The sequence below is a fragment of the Triturus cristatus genome, chromosome 12, assembly GCF_964204655.1.
Source record: "Triturus cristatus chromosome 12, aTriCri1.1, whole genome shotgun sequence".
In the NCBI taxonomy this organism is placed as follows: domain Eukaryota; kingdom Metazoa; phylum Chordata; class Amphibia; order Caudata; family Salamandridae; genus Triturus; species Triturus cristatus.
The window spans coordinates 646,275,563-646,294,609 of NC_140595.1; the positions used below are offsets into that span (position 1 = coordinate 646,275,563).

A 19,047-nucleotide genomic window follows, 5' to 3' on the forward strand; every position below is an offset into this window, starting at 1 on the left:
CAATGTCACAGTGTATCGTCACACAGTTTTATCTTATACATGGTCTCCTTGAGGTCATAATGCCTGAATTGAAAAGTATCCTCCATGATGTGGCATTAATATAGGGTGACCAGACGTCCCCGTTTTCCCAGGACGGTCCCCGTTTTTGGGGAAGTGTCCCCGTGTCCCGACACTTTTCTCCAAGTGACTCAAATGTCCCTGTTTTCAAACAGTGTCCCCGTTAAACACAGAAATGTCCCTGTTTTTCATTGTTCCGGTTGAGCATGCGCGCGCATGCTCTCTTTGCACTGTTTACAGCATGTGTCGTCACTGAGTTGAGCGCTGTAGCAAGAAGGGAAATCCTTTTGAGGATTTAAATGGTATTTTGTTACCACACTTTTCTTTTTTGTTTAAATGGGAATTAAGTAACAATAAATGTGCAGCGTAAGCCGTGAGAAAAATGCAGTTTTTCGTGTCAGGTGGCTTCGGATGCAATCTTATTCTTGTGGGTTTTTCCTTCCCAGCGTCTCCCGATGGCTGCCACCCCTCTTCGACAAGCAGAGGAAGCGAGGACCTGAAACGCAGCTCTCACAGCACGCCTAGGGTCTCTGTTCAAATATTGCCTTCCTCCGTTGTACCCAAGCAGGAGATTTTGTAAAGAATGACCGGAAAGACTTGAGCTTGCCGAGGAGAACAAACAACGTTGGAACAGGTGCTGTACTGTGTGCTACAAAGCAGCCCAGGGTGTGGCCTGTTGCATTCGAGTATAGACATTTTAGGACATTTTAGAATGGCCTGCAGACGAATGAGGGGAAAAGAGGCCTGGGATTGGATTGTGATGCACATGCGACAATCTTTTATCCTGCACACAAGCCCTAGAGAAGGACACGATGGAAGATACGCTTTGGAATTGATGCGCCCATTAACCCCGAGCAGCGGATTACAAGTGTCCTGCGATAAGACTGTGCGTGTTGATAAAGCATTTTACTCAGTGATGGCCGGAAACCAATGTTGTGTTATGTTACGTTTAAAATACTTACAAAGCGCACATACACCAACCGGTTTCTTGGCGCTGGTTGCAGGAAAATACCTTGCAGCTCGTAAAGTCACACGTTTCACCAATCGAAATATTGTATAAACCTTTAAAATCAAACCGCAGTCAACGAAACAATGCCTGTGATGGATGCAAATACTGAAGCAAGGAAGCAATGGCTCAGTGGGTTCTGGTAAATGCTTCATAAATCTACCCTCAGCATGCAAGAGACAGTTTTGAATGCTGCCAGGGTTTGGCTCACACTCTCCTTCTTATGAGGTTGATATAATCAGTGCACTCAGTTGGACAACAGTTCCTGTCCTGCACGTCTCTACAAAGCTGCAGGCATCCTATAGAAAAGAACCTTTCATCAGTGGTGTAAGATGGGTCATCCATTCTGCTGCCTAGACAGCGGTGCATGCACTGGTGATAATTATAACAATGTGACGAGTGTTTTCTTTTGCAGGGACATTGGGGTACAACATTATTCAATTCCTACCACTCTTACTTAGTTGATTGGGCATTGATTTGAAAAGAATCTTGACAGATTGACCCAAATTTAACCCTAAAATCAGATCAATTTGAAATAAATGCAGTATATCTATGCACACTTTTAAATTAAGATTCATAGGAAGGAGCCTCACATTGTCCTTCCTATTCATCGCAGGTGCTTGGGGTGTATTGCTCAGTGGCGGCTTCTCCACTGAGGCAAGGAGCGTTGCCCCACTGCTCAAAAGAAAAAATGAAATGATAATGGCGTGTCGTTATTTTCATTTTTTTTTTCCTATTGAAGTCAGTAGCTCTCAGGGCGGGGCTGAGCAGGGAGCGGAGTGGTTTGCCCTCTTTAAGTGCCCATGACTGCTTGGCCGGCCCCTCTTGAGCCGCGCAAACAGTCCTGTGCACTTTGCATCTTCCCAACCGGGCCTGCTTTACACAGCCTGGTGAGGAACATGCAAAGCTTTCCGGTTCCCCGTCTGAGCGCTGTGGTTCGGTGCTCAGACCAATCACAATGCTGTACTGCTGCATTGTGATTGGCCGTGGGGAGCCTGGGAGCCCCGGTGCTTCCTGTTGCTTCCTTCTGCCGGCGGAGACAGGAAGAAGAAGACAGAGGAGAGGCGGCGGTCGGCCGGCCGGCCCAAGTAAGTGTTTTTTTCTCTTCATTTCCTGCCGCCCGCCTCACCACTCCCGATCGGTAGCAGCCGCTACTGGATTGCTCTCTAGAATTTGAGTTCACCTGGAGGCACAGCAATGTTTTGTCCTTTGATTGAAGTCACGATCCAATAAGCGGAATTTTGAAAACATGTAAAATGTTTCACCTTATATCTTTTATGCACATTTTATGACCAAATGATTGTAAAATGCTGGCCGGCTTTACCCTACACTAAAAGTGAGCCTGTTAGCACTACAGGTTCAGAGAACCATCGTCAGATGAGCTAATGCTCTCATAGCCCAATTCCCGATATGTGCGTTACTCAAACCACTTTTTGGGGGGGAGAGTTTTATATAGCGCAAACTTGACCCGAAGGTATTAGAGCTCTTTACATGCGCACCAGTTGCGTTACAAATGGACATATTCATTTTTTGTTCGGTACTTCTGCAATAGAGTACACTTATGAAAAGAACATTGCCAATTCCAAATCAGGGAGGCAATGTACAGTTTAAGGTGTGTGTGATGTACATGGGAGTAGACTTCCTTACATATGTCTTTATTGTGTTTTTTTCGGGTCTTCTCGGAAAAGGGTATTTATAAAGTTGCCATGCTGTGAAATCAATGTTAATTCCAGCCTCCTGATACATTGCTAATGCACCGATTGCCAATTTAATCCACATGAACCATAAATTTGAATTATACCTTGAAAATAATGCTGCACTCAACTTTAATTTTTTTACCAATGTTGGTAGATTCACCTAGGAAATAAAATAGAACAGCCAATCTCAGAACTCAGGCACTTTCCGGATTCATCTGCAGAAATGATCCCTAAATATTTGAAATCTTAAATGTATGCATGTGTCTTTTGTGATCCTCATAGCATTGTGCTGAATGTTTATCTGCCCTGGGAGAGCTTATCCGGCCTTTTCACCAGGAATCACCATTTAAAGGTTTTTCAGAAACTTATTTCAAGCACCAACGAGTCATGACATTTAGGGTGGCAGCTCTTGTGTTGTTATCATTGGTATCTTTGCTTCTGTTCAGCAACATGAAGAAATGGTTCACCAAGATAATAACAGGTCCCATGATGCTGTAGCAAGACACAATGGGGGAGATTCACTGAGATATTACGCTGTGTTTGCGTCACAAAAGCCTCGCCAAGCGGAGATTTCAAGTCTTCTCATCTAAGGCTATTTCCAAAACTTACTTTTCCCCACATGGGGTACCCCAGGGCTCCATCTTAAGCCCCCTCCTGTTTAATATTTATGTTAAACCTCTGACAGTGATCGCAGAGGAGGCTCGGTTGTCCCTCTTCTCTTACGCGGATGACACCCAAATCATCTCCCTTACAACGGAAAATATACCTGGACCATCCGTTCTTCAGGCCGGTTTGAGTAACATTGCATCTTGGATGCAAGCCAATTTACTCAAACTTAATGGAGAAAAAACCGAGGTCCTGATTCTGGGTAAATATAAAGATCTTTAGGGCCCACAGCACTGGCCTATCGAAATGGGTATCCTTCCCCAGCCCACCCATCAAGTCCGCAATTTAGGTTTTATCATCGATGACAAATTATCGATGAAACAACAGGCGGTGAAAGTGGCAGACACCTGCTTTACCATTTTGAAATGGTTGAAAAGAATCATCTGGATGCTCCCTAGCCATACCCAAAAAAAACGTCGTCCAGGCGCTTTTGACCGCCAGACTGGACTACGGGAATATCCTTTTTTGGGGGGCTAATAAGGATGTAATACGGAAGCTTCAGGTGGTTCAAAATTCAGCTGCAAGATTGCTCTGCCAGATTCCTAAAACATCTTCCACCTCTAGTGCCCTGAGAGATCTGCATTGGCTTAGGATCGAAAGCCGTACCAAGTTTAAAGCCTTGGCATACATGTTCAAGGACGGCACAGCTCCTCAATATCTGCAAAATCTTGGTCATCCCTACCAACCTTCTCGTTCGTTACGCTCTTCTACCCAGGGAAAGTTCTTGATTCCTAGAGTAAGGCTTACGAGGACTGGAAGTCGCTTGTTTTCCTACTTAGGTCCATCCCTGTGGAACTCTCTCCACCCAGCACTTTGCAGTGTAACAATATATGCGAACGTTCGTAAACATTTTAAAACTTGGTTGTTCAATCAGTGATTTTCATCTCTGCTGCTTCTGTTTCTTAGGCCGGCGCTGGGAAACCCTTGTTGGGTAGCTGTGCGCCTTACAAAACAAAAAAAGTGATGCAAATCAGCGCAAAATCTTTTTTCCAATTTACTACCCAGCGCTAAAGCTGTTTAGCGCTGGAAATAATGGGAAATTAACGCAAAGCAGTGCATAGCGCTGCTTTGCATTACCTAGCCCCAAGGGGGCATACCTTGGGTGGTGCATGGGCACTCCCATGCAACGACCCATGGTTTCTGACGCTAAATACAATTTACTAAACAAAGTGGACAGGGTTTAGCACCAGAAAACTGCACCCTTTTAAAGTAGACGCAAGGAAGGAAAAATGCTTTCATTTCTCCTGCCTTTTCCGACTTTGTATGTGTTCTTCACTATAGCACATATACAAAGTCAGAAAATGGTTGAAGTCAGGCTAACAATGGTATTTTGCACTGGAAGGGTACCCTTCCAGGACAAAACCTATGCTAGACTCACAGAGCCATTCTTGCACCATGGCGCAAAGGTGTCTCCATGGGGCACATCAGCTGATTTGCGTACTGGCACTAGGTAGAGGGGAGGAGAGCTCCCTATTTCAGTAAATCTAGCACACTCCTGCTCTCTCCTTCTCATGCAGAGCAGCATTTACAGCTGCTGCACTGCGCTGTGTGAGAACTTGATAATCTGGCCCAATGGGTTGTAGTTTACGCATTAGGAAGTACCACAGGTTAAGCTAAAAGATACATACCACACACCCAGCACACAAAACATAGTATTCCAAGCTTAAAACTGCCATTAGGAGGATGCATTGTTTGTAACAGTACGCAAGCATACATGGTGAGATGGGTCCCAGGTTGTGGGAGCGGAGGTCTTGATGGTGTGCACTGCTTATGTTGTTGTAATGTAGTGTAGTTTAAAGAGGGTTATCTCCAACTCTTTCCCACATTGGAGAAAGGTAGGGTGGTTCTAAAAGATATAGATATGCAATTTCTCTCCCTATTTGAATATGTCACTTCTACAGCCTAACTGGTGCTGGAGGTATAATAGATTGCTTTGTCTTTTTTTAGAGGAATCCATTTTGAGGAATTAACTAACGCATACTTTACAGACACATGATCATCTTGCAGTTACAAACTTCTTGCTCATCATAGACTAGGCACTGTGCTGAATACCAGTTTTCTCACTCTCCTTTCAGGATTTGAAGCATTAAAAGAAATGGCATTTTTTATGACATAAAATAACATATTTCAGGATAACGATTCTATAAGCACCCCATGCGTACCTGAAAACGCTGCCAGGAGACCCCATTTTCCCCAAGCCTTTTCACAATTCCCTAACTTGGTCTGATCTGGTAGAAACATCTTCCAGTAAGTCTGTCCTTTCTTATCTCACAATTCTGTTGTCCAGTTGAATCATACTGTTCAAATGCCTAGCCTTGCTGTAGTAAATGCCAACCACCATTGTTCTGTCAGTGTTGTAGCTTAGCTTTCATCGTCTATTGACTTTTGCTGCTCGTCCCCCCGATGTATCTACATAAATAAATATCAAACGGGTAACTAAGTCCCTTTCTATCCAATGTACTCAACTGCTTGTTTAATGAACAATGTCTACTTCACATAATGTATAAGTTATGGCTTTATTTATTCTGCCTATCTGCAAACACTACTGCTGGGATCCTAGGTGAAAAAGCAATTTTTCCAATTAGTCTAATTTTGGTGATTATGATTAATAAAACACATCAAAATCTTGCTCTAATAATGTTCTCTTCTATTTGTGAGGTTGCCAGATGATGCGCAGAGTATGCAGTGTGTGTTGTATTTATGGACGTGTTCTACAGTGCTGAAATTTGAGTAGTGATGCTGACAAACACATTAAACAAGTGCCTGCTGCAACGCAAAACAATGCATGAATGAGTTAAAGAACTAAATGTGTTAGTGTACATAGATGTAAAATAGACCTCACATGCATACTAATAGGGGTGGAATAATACATGTAAACTGCCAATAGAATGAAGGTGAGACTAAAATACTCATGGAGGCTGTTGTAAGACGTAATAAACAATGGGTTAATGTTCACGAGATCAGACTGGGCCCCAATATAAATTGGTGTTTTACCTTGTTTTGTTGGCAAGGAGAGAGATCTGTATGCTGTGGCACCAGGAAACCCCTCCTAGTTGGAATGCCTGGTGGAATTCCGTCAAGTACTATCGAGCTGTAGACCAGAGGGTAAATGTCTTCAGAGAGAGGCCTGACATTGGGTTGTTTTGGAATTGGCTGGATGACCCTCTTTGAGATTATCTGAGGTTACCTTTATGAGAGATCAGGGTACAGGATAAATTCCAATGATTAAAACGTCCGGGTCAGCTCAAATTGTGTATAAACGGGCACTCCCCGTAAAGAATATACCAGCTGAAACTAAGAACCACCAAAGTTATCTGCGCCAGTGGTGGGACAGGACGAGAGTCGGCAGTAGCTACGGAGGTCATATGAGGAGAAAAAAAAAATGTTCATGAGCAATTAATCAAATGGCAGAAAGAGGCAGAAAGTGCCTTAGACTAAGCATAGAGTAGCAGGATGTCCACCATTAATGGTACAAGCCACATTATATGTCAACCTTGAAAATGTACAAGCGATTCTAATAAAATGGAAAAATTCTAACTTGATCAAATAATTGTGATTACCAGAGACAGAGAGCAAGCCACATTGTCGTCAAAAGTACTTAATCAACAGCAATGTTAATGTAAACGTAATTGCAAGCAGTAATCTGAGCAATCCCTGAAGTGACCAAAACTCAGACACTCTAGAATTTACCTGTATCTTCAAAAGATTTAAAACTGCAGCAAAGATTCATTATTACCTTATTACTTCTCATCTAGCAGTGTCCCCACAAAGCCTTATTTCAAAACGATTTTCAGATCATTGTGTAGTACCACTGTCCATTCCAATAACTACTTCTAGAAATAGGAAATTAGAGTAGCAAATGAACAAACTGCCTCTCAATGACAATGATTGGGTAACAGATAGTCGGTTACAGCAATGATTTCTTTTGATCGAATTTAGGTACTGCAGCTAATAGTGCTGTTTGGGATGCTTTTAGGGCCTGAATAAGAGGCAGAATTATTTCTAGAACAATTGTCATCAATAGAGAAAAGAGAAAGGTAGAAATGTACCTACAAGATGATCTCTCACACAACCCAAAGTGTCTTTTTGGAAAACAAATTAAAATTAAAAAAACATCATTGCGAAGTTGCAAACAAGACTTTGCGGGATCATTATTATAAGGCTGAGCAGCTCTAACCAGCATATGTGACCCAGCTATGGTATGAAGAAGCGGAATACACAAGAAAAATGCTTGCTAAAGCTACACATAATCAGCATAAAATTAGAATGCTTTTATACCTTTCCATTAGTAAGTTCGCCTCCCACTTTGTTAAGCTCAAGTACATTTTTATTTATCATATTAAACAAATGTATACTCAAGAACCCAAAATAGAGGAAAATGAGTTTATTAACTACCTAGTGAATCCTACAACTATTACTACAGATTCTGATACTAGGCAAATTATCTCTTCCTTTTCAATATAGGAAATAAAAGCAACTGGAGAATATAGGAAACCATCCGAATTGTATAAAATATTTAATAAGTTCTTATCTCCAGTGTCTGCAGTTATTCTTTAACAGAAAGAGTGTACGTTTTCCTAAGAAATATAAAAACCCAAAAGATGCGAATGCATACAGACCTATTACTTTACTTAACACTGACTATAAGACAATTGCTAAGGCTATAGCAATAAGGCTCTGCAGATTCACAATGAAATTGATTAATAGAGATCAGATTAGTTTTGTGCTAGGTAGGGAACTCTATACTTGATCCAACCTTTTGATCGAAAATATTTATTTCCTCACTCATATTGGGGATATTCCAGTAGCCTTAATAATATTAGATTCTGGGGTGTGTGGCCTAGGTGGGCAATATGGCGGGCGTGCTTTGGTGAGCATCTACTCGACACCAATGAGGGATCACCCGCCGAGGTGCTGGCATGCCCCAACAGGTTGGTGCGGGGTCTGACATGCTCACCGACCGGTCGACAGGTCCCCAGTGGGCCTACAGTGCAGCTGCCTAGGGGGCGACGGTGAAGAGCTGGAGTCTCAAAAGATGGCGCACCAGGTTTGAGGTGCGGGCGGGAATCCCATGGCGGGATCTGCAGTGGCCTACAGAAAGTGAAATCACACATGGGGTACTGGGTCATCTACTGACCCACATGCCCTTCACAACCAGACGGCGCAAGGGAATCAGTGTACTGGGCCACAAAAGGGCCCCAAAAGTCCAAACCAAAATGGACAAATATGCAACACCAATTGGGGGTGGCGGGGCAAAAGGAACAAACGAGGGTGAACAAGAAGGTGCGACCCCGCCACCTGGAGATAACACAGCGGTTATAATAAAGCCATTCAGGACTCCAGAATGGCACTTGAGACAATTATAGGTGAGGTGGGTAAAGACATGGCCCTGCTGTGCCAGAACCTCTGCTAAACTGTGGACTGTGTAACCGAGGCAGAGGGCAGGATATCTGTGTTGGAGGACACTGTGCGTGACCGTTCCACTGAAATGACCCGTCTCTACGACAATACCAAAACACTACAAAAACGCTCAGAGGATGCCAAAAACAAGGCATGCCATAATAACCTTTGCTTCATCGCGTTTGCCGAAGGGATTGAGTGTTTGGCCCTAGAGACAATTCTGAAACAATAGATACACTTCTGGATGGTCTCTCCTCCCATTTCATTCTTGAGCAGAGCCACAGGTCGTTGGCCAGGAAGCCCCCACCCCCTCTTCACCCGGTGATCACACAATATTTTAACAACAGGGACAGTGAAGTGGTCCTGAAGGGCACAAGAGCGAAAGGACAACTGATGTTTCAATCTGGCCGCCTAATTATCTTCCCTGAATATACACGCCTGGTGCGCAAACAACACAAATCCCACTAAACAAAAGTTACATGCCATGAATCTATGATATATGCTTCTATAATCCAAGATGCCAAATCAGTGTTCTTCAACATCCCAGAGGAGGCATGCGCCTGGCTCACTGAACAGCTTCCATTAACTGTGCATCAAAGCCCGCTGTTGCAGTCGACGCCCCCTCTAAGACCAAAGGCCATGGGCTGGAGGGGACAAAGGAGGAGTGGCACCAGAAATGATCACATCGGAGATGAGGAAGTCAATCAGACTTGAAAGCATCCACAGATTCCAAGGGGGCGCAAAAGGATCAGCCTTCGGTCGAAGGCCCGTGGACTGCGAGGAGCCCCGGCTCTGGTCTGCTGAGGGGTAGAGATGAATCCCAGAGACCAGACATTCCTTAATTTCACACCAGCACCACTATATTCTCAATAAAAATTTGTCAGGCCTGGTCCCTTGGGGGTGGGGAGGCCTGTCTGGCCCGTCCTGGTACACTAATCCCAAGTTAAATCATTGCTTATGTTGGATTTGGCGACAGATGCTTCTGCAGGGTGGGAAGTATAGGGAGTTGGGGTTATGTTTTCCTTTTCAATTTTCTTTGGTTGTTTGGTAAGTATCGTTAATCGACATCTCTAGGCGTAAAGAAAGGTCCTCATATGCCTACACAAATTGACGTGCACCCACAATCAATCAATCAATCAATCAATCATGGAATTTATATTGCGCACTACTCACCCGGAAGGGTCTCAAGGCGCTTGGGGGAGGGGGTCTGCTACTGCTCGAACAGCCAGGTCTTGAGCTGTTTCCTGAAGGCGAGGTGGTCCTGGGTCAGCCGCAGGTGGACGGGCAGGGAGTTCCATGTCTTGGCCGCCAGGTAGGAGAAGGATCTTCCTCCGGTAGTGGCTCTCTGGACGCGAGGGATGACGGCGAGGGCGAGATTCGCGGATCGTAGCTGGCGGGTGGGCGTGTAGAAGGTCAGGCGGTCGTTGAGGTACCTTGGGCCCAGGTCGTGGAGGGATTTGTGTGCGTGGGTGAGGAGTCTGAACGTGATCCTCTTGTTGACCGGGAGCCAGTGCAGGCCTCTCAGGTGGCTTGAGATGTGGCTGCGTCGTGGGACGTCCAGGATGAGTCGGGCGGAGGCGTTCTGGATACGCTGAAGTCTCTTCTGAAGCTTGGCTGTTGTACCGGCGTAGAGGGTGTTTCCGTAGTCTAGCCTGCTGGTGACGAGGGCCTGGGTGACCGTCTTCCTGGTCTCGGTCGGGATCCATCGGAAGATCTTGCTGAGCATGCGGAGGGTTTGGAAGCAAGATGAGGAGACGGCGTTGACTTGTCTGGTCATCGATAGGGAGGAGTCCAGGATGACGCCCAAGTTGCGTGCGTGGTCCGTTGGCTTGGGTGCGGTGCCTAGGGCCGGGGGCCACCAGGAGTCGTCCCATGCGGAGGGTGACGGTCCCAGGATGAGGACTTCCGTCTTGTCCGTGTTCAATTTCAGGCGGCTGATGTTCATCCATTCGGCGACGTCTCTCATCCCTCCGTGTAGGCTGGCTTTGGCGGTGTCGGGGTCTTTGGTGAGTGAGAGAATCAGCTGGGTGTCATCGGCGTAGGAAATGATGTTGAGGTTGTGTTGGCGTGCGATGGCAGCAAGGGGTTTCATGTAGATGTTGAAGAGAGTGGGGCTGAGCGACGATCCTTGCGGGACTCCGCAGATGACTTCGGTTGCCTCAGAGCGGAACGGAGGGAGGCGTACTCTGAGTTCTGCCGGAGAGGTATGAGATGATCCAGTCCAGAGCCTTCCCTTGGATGCCGGTGTCGTTGAGGCGTTGGACTAGGGTGCGGTGGCAGACAGTGTCAAATGCTGCGGAGAGGTCTAGGAGGATGAGTGCCGCTGTTTCACCGTTGTCGAGCAGGGCTCAGATGTCGTCGGTGGCTGCGATGAGGGCGGTCTCGGTGCTGTGGTTGGCTCTGAATCCGGACTGCGATGGGTCCAGGGATCCGTTCGTCTCGAGGAAGGCGGCCAGCTGCTTGTTGACGACCTTCTCGATGACTTTGGCGGGGTAAGGCAGGAGCGAGATGGGGCGGAAGTTTTTGAGGTCGGTCGGGTCCGCTGTTGGTTTCTTCAGCAGGGCGCTGAGCTCGGCATGCTTCCAGCTCTCCGGGAAGGTTGCTGTGTCGAAGGAGGTGTTGATGATGTCTCGGAGGTGGGGTGCGATGGTAGAGGCGGCCTTGTTGAAGACATGGTGGGGGCACGGGTCGGTCGGGGATCCGGAGTGGATGGTGTTCATCATGTGTGTCGTTTCTTCGGGGGTCACCTCGGTCCATGTTTGGAGGATGGCGGCGGGGTGCGTAGGTTCGACCGATGGGTGCAGGGGTGGAGCGCCGAAACTGTTGTGGATGTCGGTAATCTTTCAGTGGAAGTACGAGGCGAGGGAGTCGCAGAGGTCCTGCGAGGGAGTGATGTCGTTGTTGCCGGTGCTGGGGTTGGAGAACTCCTTGACGATGTTGAAGAGCTCCTTGCTGTCATGGGCGTTCTTGTCCAGTCGTTCCTTCAGAGATGTCTTCTTGGTGGTGCGGATGAGCTGGTGATGTCTGCGGGTGACGAGTTTGAGGGTGGTCATGTTGTCGGCGGTTTTGTCGAGGAGCCAGGCCTTCTCGAGGGTGCGGCAGGCCTTCTTGGAGTCCTTGAGTTCGTCGGTGAACCAGGGGGCCTTCTTGCTTCTGGGCCTGGTGAGTGGGTTCCTCAGTGGGGCGAGGTCGTCGGCACAGGAGGTCAGCCACTGCATAAGGTCGAGGGCTGCTGTGTCAGGGTCCGTTGTCCTGACAGGTCGGTTCTGGCTGAGGGAGGTGGCGAGCTGGTCGACGGTGATCTTGCTCCAGTTTCTGTGGGGAACCTGCTTCGGGTGATGGTGGACCGTGTTCTTTTTGTAGCTGAAGTGGACGCAGCTGTGGTCAGTCCAGTGAAGTCCGGTGGAGTGGCTGAAGGTGACCCACCTACCCCCTGCTATGGCCTCTTCTTTTGGACATGGCAGTCTCCACACAATGAGATGCAGTTAGGCATATCACACTACTCCGCATGGGAACATTATTTGTCATGACATGGAATTTTAATAGGCCCTTGGACCGGATTAGGAGTGGGGCTGTATTACAATTTGCCCATAGGCCCTGGCCAACCATCATGATGCTCCAAGAAACTCACCTGCAAGGGCACAACTGCCAGTTTCTCGCCCATAGAGGGTATTACAGGGTTTTTCTCGCAGGTTATGTCTGAACACCATGGGGGGGGGGGGGTTAGCTATCTTTTTGCATAGAACCCTACTGCTGGTGGTGACCATGGTAACAAAAGATGCCCATGGTATACATGTGATGCACGCGAGCTCCATGTAGGGCACCCCCTACAACGTGGTTAGTATGTACGTCCCTCCAGCCACACATCAATCCACCTTGCAGACCCTCCGAGAGCTACTCAATGGGTTGCAACCTGGGGTAACAATAGTGGTGGATGATGTCCTGGATGAGCGGGCTGATAAAAGCCTTTGGATGTCCCCCTGAGACAACGGAGGGGGAGGCGTACTGGTCAGTGGAGTTGGAGCTCAGAGACTCCTGGTGCATCTGGAACCCGGACAGGCATGAATACACCCACGCGTCAGCAGCGCATGGCTCGTAGTCCTGTGTAGGCGACTTGCGCCTCCCCACCTCGGACCTTCTGCATACTACGGGGTTGCAGATCCCCCCCCCCACGGGATCTCATACGATGCCCCTGTGGTAATTCATTTTGGGGCACCAGCTAATGGGGAGCGCCCAATGTGGTGACTTGATGCCTGGCATCTTACTAACATTTTACAGCAAACTTAGCTGTTGAATTTAAAATATTCCTTGACCTTAATAAAGGCACCGTGGTCTCGCTCGGGATGTTATGAGAGGCGTGCAAGGCCACAATGAGGGGTGTCGCCCGCTCTCAAGCCAGGGGGAAAGACAGCCAAATTAATAGCCCAAATTACAAACCTAGAGGCCTCCATCCTGGTACGGGAGAGGGAGGACCCTAGTATCAATATTCAACTCATGCAGCATCAATTGATGGTTGATAGGCTGTCTCTACAGCAGTTATGCATGGAGGAAGCCCACAAATGCTGGATGGCCTCCATCTGGTAGGTGTACAAACGGGGGGACTAATCAAGTAAGCTTCTGCATTGGCTGGTCACTAGAGATGCTGAAGCAAGAGTGGTGCCCCACATACTGATTAGGACTGGGTCACTGGTGGAGGACTCAAAGGGGATTTCAGTGGTCTTCACCCAATACTATGAAGAGCTCTATGCAGAATGGGTTCACCCAGACTGAGTCCATAACCCCCTTAGTTGGGGAGCTTCTACTGTTTCGCCTGACAGCGATGGAGAGCACAGCATTCCATACCTTCAAACTTGAAGAAGTGGGTGAAGCCCCATCGGATCTCAACTCTGGAAAAAACCCAGGCCTGGATAAGTTTCAGGTGAAATACTACAAACCACTTCGACCAGAGAGCCTTCCCCCTACCCTATATTTATTCACTGAAGCAAAGAAAATGACCACTTCCCATCGGACATTGACCTGGCCACTCTGGTTGTCTTGCCCAAGCCAAGACGACCACCGGACTACTGTACTTCATACCGGCCCATCTCTCTTATTAATACAGAGGTTATACTCTCCAGTATAATTCTTACCAACCATCTTCTGCGGGTGATACCCCAAATGGGCCATCCGGACCAATGCGGCTTTATTCCTTGCCTGAGTACAAGGCACTGTATCCGGTGTGTACACTTGGCACTAGCCTGTGTTACGTTTTAAAGGCAATCAGCAGCTACTCTGTTGATAGACTTCCAAAAAGCATTTGATCCGGTGCACTGGGCCTCACTCAACAAGACTCTCACCAGACTGGGGTTTGGGGTCAAATTTCAGGCCTACGTAGGGTCCTCTATCCATCCCCGCAGGCGTAGGTATGCATAAATGGTGTCTTATCTCCTAAATTTCAAATTCAGTGGGGGATCAGACAGGGTTGTCCCTGTGCCCCTTCTGTTCGTTCTGGCCATGTAACCCCTGGCAGTTTAGGTCCACTGCAAACCTCAGGTGTGGAAGTACGACTGGGACCTGGCAACGGAGTATCGGGTGGCCCTATAAGCAGATGATGTTTTGTTGTTCCTCTCTTTCCTGGTTGACACAGGGCCCCATTTACTACTCCTCCTTGAGACCTTCGGAGCGACCTCTGGTCTGAGAGTCAATTGGGACAAGATCCTTTTGGTCCCCATCCGGGGAGGACTGCCCAGATGAGATCTGGCATCCAGGGATTGCCATGAGCTGTTTTAGCATTTTTGTATCTAGGGATTCATTTCTCCTGAGAGTCTCATCTCACCTGGAGCCTCAACTTCTGCCCATTAGTGCGAAAGGCCGGAGACAACTTGGCACCGTGGGATAAACTAACCCTAAACCTTATGGGTAGACTAGCTCTCTCAAAAATGATGATACTCCTGTGGTTTCTATACACCCTGCAGAACTGCCCCCTCCACATTGCCCAATCCTGGTTCTGTTATTTTGCTGCTATGGGGCAAAGGTTTCTATGGGCACATAAACCCCCAAAATTGGCCTGTGGCAAATGCGTGCGCACAGTGTACCAGGGGTCGCTTGATATGGAAGACATGCACCTCTAGTATTGGGCCACCCAGCTTCTAATAATTAACCACTGGATTTGCGGTGGTAGAGGCACCCGATGTATCAAGGAGAACTGGCCACACTAGATTTAAACACCGTAACAGGTATCATTTATGGGGCACCCATATCAATTATCCATCTGGAACCAACTCAGATGCTGTTCTGGGTGTGGAGGGCGGCAATGTGGTGGACCGGATGGGATCACAAATTCTCACTTGAGACTCCCCTGTGGAAGGCAAGAAAGTTGGACGAGGTGGAGAAAGTGGAGGGCTTCCGGGGATGGAGCTGCATTTGAATCTCATGCCTGGTGGGCGTTTGGGACCGACACTCCGTTAAATCTTTTCAAGTTGCCTGTGAGGAATTTCACATGCCCACCTCCCAGTTTTTCCATTACTTACAGCTCCGACATGCGCTTCTCAAATACCAGGGTGACCTGAATGAGGTCCCAGAATATAACACACTGGAAGGACATCTACGCATGGGTCCCCTAGGATTGGGGAGGGCTCTCACAGATTTACAAGACCTTAGTATCACACCCCCATACCTGATGAGTCCTCTGAAGGTGAAATGGGAGGAATGGGTGGGGGAATTGGGTAAGGATGACTGGGGGGGGTGGCATGTATTGCGCTTTAAATGATGTCAATCTGGCCAAGATTTTAGTTCATGCAGTTTAAATATCTACAAAAGGCGTACCTTACACTCCTCCCTTTATTTAAGGCCCTAGTCCCTGCATCCCTGGCCTGCACCAGATGCTGAGACCCACAGGAAACTTCTATCACATGGTGTGGTCCTGGATCATCATTGATAGGTATGCGTAGACCATCTAGTCCACCCTGTCCCATATTGTTGTCACACATATTGATGCACACCTCAGGATTGAACAACTGGGATCCAGGATGATCAGAGGGGTTCGGGGAGGGGGGGACTTTAATGGGGTTGGGCACACTAATGGGAAAGAGACACACAGTCAAACAATGGAACTACCCGATGGCCCCATCCCTAGTATCTTGGATGAATGGCATGTACTCGTGCGCCAAGATGGGGGAAACCGTCTATGCTGCAAGAGGATATCCACATAAATATGGAAATATTTGGATTAAATGGTGAAATGATCACAGTTTCAGCAGATGAGGCTGGAAGAGATAATTCACTAACTTATGTAAGAGCCATGATCATTTATAAGAACAGTAACAATAACAGTGTGGCTGGTTCTATTGAAATGTATGGAGAAACCAGACAGGGCTGTCTAATGTCCCCAGTTCTGCTTGCCCTATTTTTTACGTTTTAGGGATAGCTATACTTTCCAAACGAGATATTCTATTCCCAGTTCCCTGCTTAGGTAAAATGAAGCCTTATGGAGACAACACTGCTCTGTACCTTAGGGCACATACAAATAACATTCATATAATGCTAGGTAAAATTCAGAAATTCACAGTGATAAGGGGTTACAAAAACAATTACCAAAACAGTACTCTTCTACTTAATTGCTTTATTGATATACTTCCTGATATAATCAAAGCTGAGCACTCCCATCGCCCTAAAAGATATCTAGGTATTTATTTAACTGAGAACTACCAAAATCTCTATTACATTAATTAGCAACTGCTAAGTAAAAAAAAAAAAGTTAACTTATTGCTAGAAAGATGGAGCTTTCTTCCATAATATAGTATGGGATGGGCCACATTGATTAAGATGTCAATTGTGCCCTTGTTCATTTTTCTATTTACAAGCCTGCCTTTAATGCTGTATGCCTAAATGTTTACCCCTGGTAAGCTTCTCCATTACAACATTTATCTGATAAGCAAAAGATTTATTTTGCTTATCTAAAGAGTCCGGAGAGCTAATTTTATAAGATCAAAGACTCCATTGCTTCCTTTAGCAACTATTGTTCTGGATGGCTTTTATCTTAGGTCTGTGTCTGTACCACAAATCCATTATGTGTGGTGAAACCATTCTGGATACACCATGCCCTCTTTGATGTTCCAAAGCCCCAAAAATGTGAGATATAAAAACATTCTGTATTTTATTTCAAAGAAAGAACAGTTTGATACCTTCCTTAATATTGCCTTAATTAATTCTCACACACCAATGACAAATTGTGCCCTAAGATTTTCCCTTTTGACACCAGTTACAATTAAAATGTGTTAACAAATTGGATTCCATTTATTATCGCATCTTTTGTTGAACAAATTTTGAAGTCCCTACATTGGTTCGGAAAGCAGGAAGTAGCTTTAAAGAGTTGGATTTAATTTTCACAATTTTTGAGTGTCTTTGATCAAACCATGTTAGCTAAAACCGATGATTTGGTGGATACTCTTCACAAACTAATTATTCCTAGAAATAAGAAATGTAGGCTTTTGAAAGTCCACATCTCTGTTGCCCTAGGTGCACATCACAGGTTCAGTGAGATTGGGTACATGTTTTGAGCTTGTCCATTCTCACCGAATTCAGCCAAAAACGATTTTGATGGACGGGACAAGTCAATTAATCCCAGATGGATCTCAACATCCGTTCGGCGGGTGGCTTACTAGATTGTTCATCCTGACCATACAAGTTTGACTGAGGCTCAGAATATTGAACTGTTTATAGAAATGGAGGTCTCCAGATCGGCCATAACAGAAAACTGGAAATCCTGTAATCCGCAAACTTTTGAAGAATGGGTTAAAAAAAAAAATACGAGTTCAAGACAATGATAACTTTATGTTGAAAAGACATGCGCTTTGAAAATAAATTAACAAACTGGGACTGTTGGGAACCCGTATATAAAGACTAAGAAGAAATCACCAATTGTTCTTTTTATTTCTTTGTCTCACTGATCTACTTGGTTTCAATGAATTGTGCCCTTTAAAACAATATAACTGAAACTCCTGTATAAATACGCTCAATTCAATCAGATCCTGGGGCAGTCCCAAAATGAATGTAAAAGCCCTTCACTTGTCAGTCTGCATTTGGAACAGGAATTACCTATTTTGTTATCTATCTTGGGTATAACAGGTGGGCACAGGTACGAGCAATGAATTATATGGAACTAGGGAAAATTAAATCTAGTGCTTATGGAAGACTACAGATGCTACCAGAGCCTTCAGGCCGTTATTTTGCATTGATTTCAATCCCATAGTCCTCTTGAGATTTCACTTTTATGGCTTATACTTTCTTAAATCACTCGGCAGGCCCAAATACAATAGTAAAATTGCCTTGCCTCCTATTGTTAGATTTATGCATGGTAGTTAGTGGTTTCAGATGTTACTCTGGTTGCAAGATACATACTGCATTAGCCATGCCTCCCATGAATATTCATCGATAGTAGGAAAATTGCGTCTGAGAGAACCCAAAAATCAGCTGTGTTTCTTTAAATAACATGTTTAGCAATCTGGAACAGGTCTCCCCACCTGCATACATCCACCCTCCTATTTACTGGTATTGACCCCGTTGCATCTCTTTTCGAATTCTTTAAGGACCTGCAGTGGAGAAGCAGTGGCATATGGGATTTGAACCTTTATCATTTTGGTCACCTGCAGCCAAAGTTCATTTGTCAGTTCAAATAGGAATGGCAATTTGTGGTCCATCCCACGTCATAAGAAAACTATGTTTGTAATTGTAGTTCCCTCCACTGTGAAGTGATTCCATATCCTTGCCCCCAGAACTTCTCAAGGACCCCATTCATATGAAGTGCTGCCTCATAAGCTTGAAACCATCTCTGGATGTCACCCCCTTGTTTTATTCTTTCCCTATATGCTTTGGCAAGTGCACCATTCTCTCAGATTGCATGAATGAAACGCTGCCATCATCTGTGCTGGACTTGGCCTTCAAGTCCAACTCCTTTAAGCTCACCTCTTGAGCTAGGGTCATCTTTTTCTCCTCCAACCTGGGCCTAGCAAGTTCCAGCTGGGACTACCTCTCTTGCCGCCTGTCCTCCAGCTCCTCGGGGGACAGGCTCTTGAGGGAAACACTACTGCTTGCTCTGGAAGGTTAACCCTTTCCAGTCGGATCCTGATCCACAACATCCCCCTGCAAGTTGTGCTCCTCCACATCATTCTCAGTATGCCCACCAGCCTTTCTTCCTGCCAACCAGGACCAAAGGGCTTTTTTCAGCTCCTCTAAGGCCACTAA

At 46.1% G+C, this 19,047-nt stretch overlaps 1 protein-coding gene across 3 annotated transcripts in view; it reads left to right on the forward strand.

Annotated features, from left to right (window-relative positions):
• The window catches only part of LOC146776471 (hepatocyte nuclear factor 4-beta-like), a 474,084-nt gene that overhangs the window by 365,036 nt on the left and 90,001 nt on the right, over positions 1-19,047 (forward strand). For 2 of the 3 annotated variants that reach the window (XM_085637981.1, XM_085637982.1), the window contains exon 10: positions 504-6,061. The exons of the other annotated variant lie outside the window; for it this stretch is intronic. In XM_085637981.1, the coding sequence (XP_085494107.1) occupies positions 504-637 (134 nt within the window). In that variant the 3' untranslated portion in view covers positions 638-6,061. Of the gene's footprint in view, positions 1-503; positions 6,062-19,047 lie in introns of those variants that run through there. 3 annotated transcript variants of the gene reach the window in all.